This window comes from Apium graveolens, chromosome 9 (assembly GCF_009905375.1).
Source record: "Apium graveolens cultivar Ventura chromosome 9, ASM990537v1, whole genome shotgun sequence".
NCBI classification, from domain to species: domain Eukaryota; kingdom Viridiplantae; phylum Streptophyta; class Magnoliopsida; order Apiales; family Apiaceae; genus Apium; species Apium graveolens.
The window spans coordinates 205,280,728-205,290,845 of NC_133655.1; the positions used below are offsets into that span (position 1 = coordinate 205,280,728).

A 10,118-nucleotide genomic window follows, 5' to 3' on the forward strand; every position below is an offset into this window, starting at 1 on the left:
GAAGTACACGAAGGCATTTGTGGCAATCACTGGAGGGGTAACTCTCTTGCTCAGAAAATCTTCCGTCAAGGTTACTATTGGCCAACGATGAAAAAAGATGCCTTTGAATTATCTCGGTCCTGTGATAAGTGCCAGCGATATGCCAATTACTATAACAACCCCATGGCTCCCCTCACATCCCTCATGAGCCCTTGGCCCTTCCTTATGTGGGGAATTGATCTGATTAGAGAACTCCTGAAGGCCAAGGGAGGAGTCAAGTATGCGGTTATTGTGATAGATTACTTCACTAAGTGGGCAGAGGCCGAGCCTCTACCCACTATCACGGAAAAAAAGCTCAAGGAATTTGTGCACAGGACTATTGTGTGTCGCTATGGCATCCCTTACAAGTTGAAATCTGACAACGGGAAACAGTTCGATAGCAAGGAAATGTGAGAATTTTGTGAACAGCTGGGGATTCAGAAGAGTTTTAGTGCAGTTTGCCACCCCCAAAGCAACGAGTAGACGAAGGCTGTTAATAAAATCATTAAGCACACCTTGAAGGAAAAGCTTGAAGGGAAGAAAGAGACATGGCCGAAGGAGCTCGCCCAGGTCCTGTGGTCTTACAACATGACTCCCCGAACTACAACTGGAGAGACCCCTTTTTCTCTGGTATATGGGTGTGAAGCTATGGTGCCCGTTGAGGTAGGGGCGGGATCTTTTCGGAGGGACAACTATGACTCAGAGGCAAATGAGGTCGACCATCGACTCTATTTGGATATGATTGATAAAACTCAGGAAGATGCTCAGATCAGGATAGCATCATATCAACAGAGGACAGCTAGGCAGTACAACAGTAAGGTTCGAGCCCAGACTTTTAAGGTGGGAGATTTGGTCCTACACCAGGTCATTCCAAACACCACGGTGGTGAGTCACGGAGTCTTTGGGGAAAATTGGGAAGGACCCTATAAGTTAAAATCAGTTCTCTGGGAGGGAACCCACCACCTCAATGATATGCAAGAAAAGTTGATTCCGAGAGCCTGAAACGCGGAACACCTCCGCAAGTATTATCAGTAATATTATTTCTCCTCAGACTTAGTATTATCTTAAAATATTCCTAAGTCTTGGGGGGTAGTGCCATATAAATGCCTCCCTGAGACCACAAGCATGTACTCCTTTCACTTTTCATTATCTATGAATAAACGATTGATATCTATTTGTGCCCTTGATATTTTAAGTTCTGTTAGTAGATTAAAATACCCAGTAGGGGAGCCCATCCTTGGGAGCCCATGTGAGGACAAACAATTGTTTTATTAACATGTTAAAATCATAAGTCAAGCTGTGCCCCGACCCGCTTCACAACAAGTCTATGAAACGAGCTGGGCCCCGGCCCACTTGGGAAAATAATAAGCACAAAGCAGATTAAAGATGAAGATAGGGAGAGGTGACCACAAACTAACTTAAAAGTTAAGGATAGCCGCGATGCGAGCCCATATGAAGGAGGGCCGGGGAGCCCAACCTGCTATCATGTGTACAAGGCAAGGGTCGCATTATGCCAGAAGAAGATACAGGAGCAAGATGCGAGCCCATAGGCCCAACCCGCTAATGCGAGCCCATATCAAGGTGGACCGGGGAGCCCAGCCTGCTATCATGTGTACATGGCCAGGGTCGCATTATGCCAGAAGAAGATACAGGAGCAAGATGCGAGCCAATAGGCCCGACCCGCTAATGCGAGTACACATACAACACTTTTGAGTTAGTAATGGTGCGAGCCTGCTCTACTTAAATTTTCATTCATTTTATTTGATTGAACAATGATGCGAGTTGATGAGCTCGGCTTGCTTTGAAGGTGTAACATCCGCCATATTCGACCAGGGTTATGATAGCTTTTGGTCAGTAGGGGCATGATAAGTTTACATAAAATTAAGAGAACTAGCTAGCACAATAAAGATAAATATGGGCACAAAAGACTTGTAATTTTATACAAACAAGAGATAAATAAGTTATGCCCCAAGGCAGAATATTTCAAATACAAACGTGAGGTGAGAATGGTGCCCGGTTACCCAGTCAAAAGTCTAGTTCCAAAATAAAATTAATCTAAGGGTTATCAGCCTCCGTCTCCTTGCGAGCCTCATCAGCCGCGACCCGGGCCTGCTCAGCTGCGAGCCGGGCCTCCTCAGCATTCTGAGCGTCCCTTTCCATCTCCAGCTTCAGCTTCTCAGCGTGCCTAGCTGTGCCCGCGCCCTTAGGCGCCCAATCAAAGTCAGGAACCTTAATGATGAAGATTTTCATGAAGTTCTTGGCCCCCGGGTTCCTGACATCAGCGAGGGCGGCCTCGCGGCCCGCGGTCAAGGCAGAAATTGACCCCTTCAGCTCGAGCACCCTCTCCTCGAGGCTATCATTCTCCTTCTTCCACGCTTCCGCGGCCAGGTCATGAGCCTCCTTCTGTTCTCCTAATCCCTTCTCATGAGCAGCATTCAGGTTAAACATATTCTGATTATAGCTATTCACCAGCGTAACTTTCTCCTGCCCGTGTTCGACGACTTTGCTCTGAAGAGACTTGACCTTAGAGTCGAGCTTTGTGTTGGTCTGGATGAGAGCTCGCATTTCTCGAGCCTTAGACAGCTGACAGTAATACACCTCAGCCGCGGCCCGGGTCACTGCGTCGTTGTTGGCCTCAAGAGAAGAAGAGGACCAATTCTTCACATCCTGGTCGCTGATGTGATCTTGAGCGAGCCGGCCAAATATGGTCGTGACCGTGTTGACAGAAGAAGAAGTGGGGAGAGGGGCATCGGATGGAGCAGCCTTTTTCAGGTCTGGCTCGATAAGTTTTCCCTCTTTGTGGCCTCGATGCCTTTTCTGCCGAGGAGAAGGCCCTGAGCCCTTGAGATGCTTAGAAAGAGTAGTCATGCGAGCTGGAGGGAGGACCTGAGAGCGAGCCCCTGTGGTCGCAGCCACGAGCTGAACTTGGCTAAAGGCCGCAGCTTGCTCTACCTCTTCCAGAAAGGGGATAAGGGAGATGGCCATTTCTGAAAAGAAAACAATAAAGTGATGTATTAGTCACAAATAAAATACAATGGAAAAAAGAGATGCGAGCAGATAATAAATGCAGAAAATTAAAGTGCAATGTGGAGTGGGATGCGTGCAAGAAATTTAAAAGAGGTGAGCACAACACGAGCTCGCACATGCAGGCCCGATTTTCTCACCCTTTCTGGCCCTCTTCTTAGACTTCTTCTTTTTAGGAGTCAGCCTCACTCCTTCCTTCAAAAACCCACATGCGACCAGGTTCGAGGTCATTATGAGTTTTCGGATATCCCTGTCCGCCTTAGGAAGTCCTAGAAGGTTGTCCGCGTTTATTTTTTCTTGTCCCACAAGGACAGTACGAGGCGGGGTGGCTGGAGATAAATAAAAAACATTTTGTGCTAAAAGAAAGAATTATGGTGGAGAAAACAAGAGCGGCCAGGGAGGACTTACATGGATTGTAATAGAAGTGGGTCTGGATTCGAGGCACCTCATGGATATAGAAATAGGGGATCTTTCACTTCCCTGAGTTGTTCGGCCCATTGTGGATGTGGTTCTTTTTGTTGAAGCATGGCCAGACGGAGAGGTAGAAATACCCAAAGTCATTGGGAGAATGCTTTAAATTTAGGAAGTAGCCCAGCTACCTCACAGTTAGAGGAGGAAACCCGCATTTATGGTACATTATGTATAATGCGAGGGCAGCCCGATACCTATTTCTTGGTGTCATAATAGGCACTTCCCAGGTCACTGTCAGTAGACTCTGAGTCAACCTGAATGGGGTCGAGGTCATTGGCTGCAGCTTGCCTAAGGCGGGCCGCCCTCTCTTCAACCATTTCTCTTAAAATCTCCTCATCTCGTTCGTTGTCCAAAGGAGCGGGCTCGTGATTTAAAAGTTCCTCCACTCCAAGGGAATCTGGTATATTGGAGAGGTCCACGGGCCTGTTTCTCCAATCATAAATATTCTTCTCCCTGGTGTAGTCTTCAGGGATAGGGTCGAGGTGAATATCCAGCAAGCCGGAGCCAGCTACTCGCATTGAGTTCTCAACTCTAGCAATGTTCAAGGCCCCTTGAGGGGTGATAGCAGAACCAGGGGAATAGGTTGGCTGAGACGGCCAGAGAGAGAAGTCAGCTCGCATTGGAAGTCCTTTGAGCCTCGCTGCTCGGGTGGATATTGATTTAATAGAGACGGAGTGGCTGAAGAGCGAACCGGGCTGACAGAGGAATGAGCCAGGCTCGAGGAAGAGCGAGACGATCCATAAGAGCGGGCTGAAGATGTACTCGACATCTATAAAAGATGGTGAAAATTAGTGTGTGGCCCTAAAAGAAAGTAAAAACAAGTATGGGGTCGCACCTAAGTGTCCTCAACTCTCACACGGGATCGCACCAAAGTATCTCAGCGAGCAGACGGGCTCGTATCGCATGTCGTGATTATGTGTGAGCTCACATCGAACATGTGGTAAGTGCTCGCATGGTGCATATGAACAAACATGAATGAATATGGATGATTAAGGATCAAAGGGGTACCTGTAGGTGAAGTGTAGGATAATCCTAATGAATCTGTTCCCGGAGAATATCGTCGTCGGTAGACGATTCTTGTGGAGATGATGAATTTCTCCGTGGTAGATCCTTGAGCAAAATGGGCAGCAATTCAAGAAGTATTCTTGGAAATGTGAGAAAAAAAGTGAGGTTCTCACATATTTATAGTGGATATGAGAGAGAAAGGCAGAAGGCCACGTGTCATTATCTCAAATGATGACACGCATCCCTACGCCAGCTGTCCTACAGCTGTCACTCTTGGCTGATAAAGGAACATGCGAGGATGGATGGTGCGGCCTCGTGGGCTCGCATCTGCAGGGCCATAAAAAGATAATGTTAAAAAAATTCCTAGCCTCAAGATGTGACCAGGAATTTTGGGGGTAGTTGTTATGCCCGCTTTCGGTCATGGACCCTAAACAGATCCCCATGGGCGCATTGAATAGCTAGACTCTCATGTGTGGGCTAGAACCATGGATTATTGTAACTTGGGCTCATGACATGCGAGATGGGCTCATGACATGTGAGCTGGGCTCCTAACATGCGAGTTGGGCTCACACATGCGAGCTGGGCTCATGCATGTAAGGTGGGCTCACATTTACCATCTGGGCTCATATACGCGAGATGGGCTCAGGTGTCCACACGCGAGGTGGGCTCAGGTGCCTTAACGCGAGTTGGGCTCAGTTTTCCACGTGCGAGCTGGGCCCATGAGCCCACATCTTATGAAAACAGAGGTAACATTATATTTATTAATTGAAATGGAAGGCGGTGCGGGCCGAGGTGACCAGGCTGGCCCGCATTAAAGGACTTTATGTGCAACATGGAAAGTGACTCATAGATAATTGAGTTGCTCGTAGATTTCGGGGCTGACACGGTTTATTCTTACAATTACGGGAAAAAATGTGGAGATGCCACGAGATTGTAGGAAGCGTGTGGAGCCGGTCGAGATTTACGGGACTAATTGGCTGAAGGCCTGACTTTATCGTGGGCTTAGGCTGCACGGGTTGGAGAACCCTAACCCTAGCCTACATGACTTATTCCCCAAGAACTACGTGAGGCTTGATCCCTATAAATAGGGTACGTAGGCACTTGTATGAGACATGAGTCGACACTTAATAGAGAATAACATACCCTATTATTTCTTAAGGAGTCAACATACAAGCTCAGCCACCATCATACATAACCTTCCTCCGCCTTCAAACACCGTCCTTGATCCTTGTCCCGCCTATCAACCTCCAAAATACTGTTATACGAAATTCTCCCAATAACAGTTGGCATACATAGATTCCATTTCGGATTCCATGGCACTCTTCCATTTCTCTGAGTCAATATTACTCATAGCCTCATTATAGGTCAGAGGGTCATCATCATCAATGAATGAGAACTCATTGTCATTCTCAATGACAATGCCATAATACCTCTCAGGTTGGCGAGACACTCTCCCTGACCTACGAATGGGTTGTTTCATAGAAGGTTGTTCAGTCTGAACAGATGGTTCCTCTTGAACCGTAGTAGTTTGTGCTTCTTGAACTTCATTAAGTTCTATTTTGCTCCCACTGTTTCCTTCAAGGATAAACTATTTTTCAAAAAAGGTAGTGTGTCTAGAGACAAATACCTTATGATCGGTGTAAAAGTAATACCCCAAAGTCTCTTTAAGATATCCCAAAAATCTACATTTTATGGATCGAGATTCCAGCTTATCAGGGTCAACTTTCTTGACATAAGCTGAACATCCCCAAATCTTAACGTGTTTAAGACTCGGTTTCCTTTCTTTCCATATCTCATATGGAGTTTGAGGAACATATTTGGAAGGAACCTTATTCGGTATATATGCTGAGGTTTCCAATGCATAACCCCAAAGGAATACTGGAAGATTTGCATAGCTCATTATGGACCGAACCATGTCTAACAAAGTTCGATTTCTCCTTTCAGATACCCCATTCAATTGTGGAGTATATGGAGAAGTCCACTGAGAGACTATACCATATTCTTTGAGATAATCTAGAAACTCTCCATTCAAGTGTTCACCACCTCGATCTGATTGAAGGGTTTTAATACTATGTTTGGTTTTTTTATCCACTTCATTCTTATATTTTTTGAACTTTTCAAAGGCTTCAGACTTGTGTTTTATCAAATACACATAACCGAATCTAGATCGATCATCTATAAAAGTAATGAAGTATGAAAATCCACCCATGGCTTGCGTAGACATTGGTCCACATACATCTGTGTGTACCAATCCAAGCAAATCTGCAGCCCTCTCTTCATGTCCACTAAATGGAGATTTGGTCATTTTACCCAATAGACAAGACTCGCATGTAGGATATGATTCAAAATAAAAGGGGTCAAGTAACCCTTCCTTATGCAATGTTCGCAGTCTATTTTCACTAATATAACCAAGTCTATAGTGCCATAAATAGGTAAGATTTTTATCATCCCTTTTTCTTTTATTAGTGTGTTCAATTTGTAGTAAATTATGCTCCACGTCACATACATACAGACCATTATTTAAAATACCACTACCATAAAGAACGTTATCTCTAAGAATTAAACATTTATTATTCTGAATAACAAACGAAAATCCAACCAAATCTAACATGGGAATAAAATAATATTCCTCACAATCGAGGGAACAAAATAAAAATTATTTAAAATAATTATCTTGCCCGTAGGCATATGTAAATCAAATGATCCTACAGCTTCAGCAGCAACTCTTGCTCCATTTCCCATCCGTAGAATCACCTCCTCTTTCTCGAGAGTCCTACTTCTCCTTAGTCCCTGCAACGAATTGCAAATGTGAGAACCACAGGCGGTATCTAATACCCAAGTAGAAATTTGACTTGGTGACATTTTCACTTTAATCATGAACATACCTGAATCAGAAGCGACAGTCTCAATACCGTTTTTCTTCTTCTTCTTCTTCTTCAATTTTGTAAGGTAAATCTTACAGTTCCTCTTCTAGTGCCCCACCTTGTTACAGTGGAAGCAAATAACTTTGCTTTTGGGGTCTTCAGCTTTTGGTGGAATCGGTTTTTTTTCACCTACTTTCTTCTTCTTCTTGGGAGGGTTCCTCTTCCTTTTCTTAGGATTAGAAACTTCACCAATTAGAAGAACAAAACTCTTCTTAGAGGGAAAATTCAATTCCGCAGTCTTCAACATATTGTGAAGTTTATCCAGGCTGACATCCAGCTTATTCATGTGAAAGTTCACAACAAACTGCGAAAACGAACCCGGAAGTGATTGCAATACCAAGTCTTGAGTCAGCTCCCCATCCATGGCAAAACCAAGTTGCCCAAGACGTTCAATCAAATTGATCATCTTAAGTACATGGTCATTCACAGATGATCCCTCAGACATCTTACAGTCGAACAGTTCCTTCGATATCTCATATCGAGCTGTCCTCTCTGCCACATCATACAACTCTTGTAGATGCGTTAGGATAGTGTGAGCATCCATATGCTCATGCTGCTTCTGTAGCTTAATGTTCATGGAAGCTAGCATGATACATTGATCAACATTTGCATCATCTATCCACTTACGATACACAACATGTTCATATTATGTGCATCGTCAGCAGGTTCAGCAGGCTTAGGTGAGTCAAACACATATTCTAGCTTCTCAACCATGAGAACAATTCTCAAGTTTCGAAGCCAGTCAGCAAAATTAGGACCAGTCAATTTGTGAGCATCTAGTATGCTCCGGAGTGATAGTGCAGAAGACATAACGTATATAGTAAATCTGTAAATGGTAAACATATAACAACACTTAGAAAATATTCAATTACATTTTAAAACACTATATGAATTGGGTCTTTACACATAAGTGTCTCCCACTAGTTTATCTAATTCATACAACCCCCTAGTGAAAAATTAAGCATTCATAATGCTAGTGGGAATAGGGATCCTGCATTCCATCACACAACCTCGGCTACAGCACGAAACGTCATGTGATGTTCAATAGGCGGACAACTCTTGTCAATTACATCTTATGTTATTCCCTAATAAAAATTTAGCCTCTTGAATAATTTGAGTCACGGCTGTAGCACGACAAACTCAATATTCTAATTCAAGTCTAACCCAACATTTCATACAATTGAATCAGTCTCTAACGGCCCACGGCTGTAGCACGTAACGACCATTAGATTCTCATTCATTGTACACATCTCTATGCAATAGACAAGTATTTCTTATTTCAAAATCGAAGCCCTCGGCTGTAGCATGAAATGACAAGGATTCAAAAATAAGAACTACTTTCTACCATGTTGGAAGGCTATGACCGACACAAGCCCGTTGTGTCATTGGCCAATTAGTACTTGATATTATTTAATTTTAGAGGGATTATATTATGTTACAATCATAATCATATTACAAAGAGATTCTTCCTTTTAAATTAAATATTTCAAATCAATAATCGATAATTGGATGATTCCCAGATGGGGGGAGCATTGTCAAGAGGCGTCACTTAATACCCCTTTCTTACAGATCGAAATCCGCTTTTGAGAGAATCATTCTTTCTCTCAATATTGAAAATTCATATTTAATTACTTGTTTCACAAATACAAGAATCTCATGATTGTATTCATAATATTATTGTTAAGACAATAAACGATTCATATTCTAGATTTTCTAGAGTACACTTTATTTTGATTTAAGTTCACCTAAATCTATCATCGCATAGTAAACATAGGCATATATCTCATATATAAAAACAAATAAATAAACAAGAATGCAAGTAATATCATGTTACACATTGATATATATTGATGTATGGATTTATTATAGTATTTAAAAGCAATTAAAATAATTAAAACAAGCTTTAAAACACTTCCGGGAATATAAATAGTTCAAAACTATTATATAAATCCCAAAATAAAAACCGACGAATTCATTTAATGTAGTATTAATAATAACTATTATTATTATTATCATTATTGGCCCCTTTTGTAACTGTTATTGCATTTATGTCCCAAAAAAAACTGACGAATTCATTTACTATAGCAACAATTACAAGGTCAGCCAATGGATGGAAGCAAATATTAAATTCATATTTATTCACATGCATAATTATTTTATGAATTTTAATTAAAACAATTTAAAAAAAATTCATAACAAATAATCTACATATCACAAAATTATGAATAAAAATACCTAGATGATCTACAACACTTGCAGAACCTAGAACAGTGGTCAAAATCCAATGCAAAAATTATTTCGATTTAATTCATAATTAAATCTAAATAAACTTGCAAAAATCATAATAAATCCATACATGCATAAAAAAATCTGAATTTTTTTATATGAATCTCTATATGTAGAACCTGGCTCTGATGCCAATGAAGGAATTTACGGACGAGCGGAAGCATGATATAACTATTATTCTGTAAAACCATGTATCGCATATATAGAAAAACATATAAAATCAAGGGAGAGGAGGAATCGTAATCATACCTTGAAAATCGAAGCTTTATAACAATGGATGCTAGTAGTTACTCCTCAGAGTGTGAAGCACTCTATTGGTATCCACCAAAAGTAATCCTTCGATCAAACTTTTATAAAGATGAAGCTTTATAAAAGTGGTGCATTTTTCTT

At 42.0% G+C, this 10,118-nt stretch overlaps 1 protein-coding gene across 1 annotated transcript; it reads left to right on the top strand.

Moving 5' to 3' along the window:
• Window positions 1-606: 606 nt before the first annotated feature.
• On the top strand, window positions 607-1,020 carry LOC141685886 (uncharacterized). Its single transcript, XM_074490962.1, has one exon. The coding sequence runs from the start codon at window positions 607-609 to the stop codon at window positions 1,018-1,020; it is 414 nt and encodes a 137-aa protein (XP_074347063.1).
• The last annotated feature ends 9,098 nt before the right edge of the window (window positions 1,021-10,118 follow it).

Bases quoted from the DNA above. Each gene is read 5' to 3' on its own strand.
- LOC141685886 (XM_074490962.1), top strand. From the start codon at position 607: ATGACTCCCCGAACTACAACTGGAGAGACCCCTTTTTCTCTGGTATAT.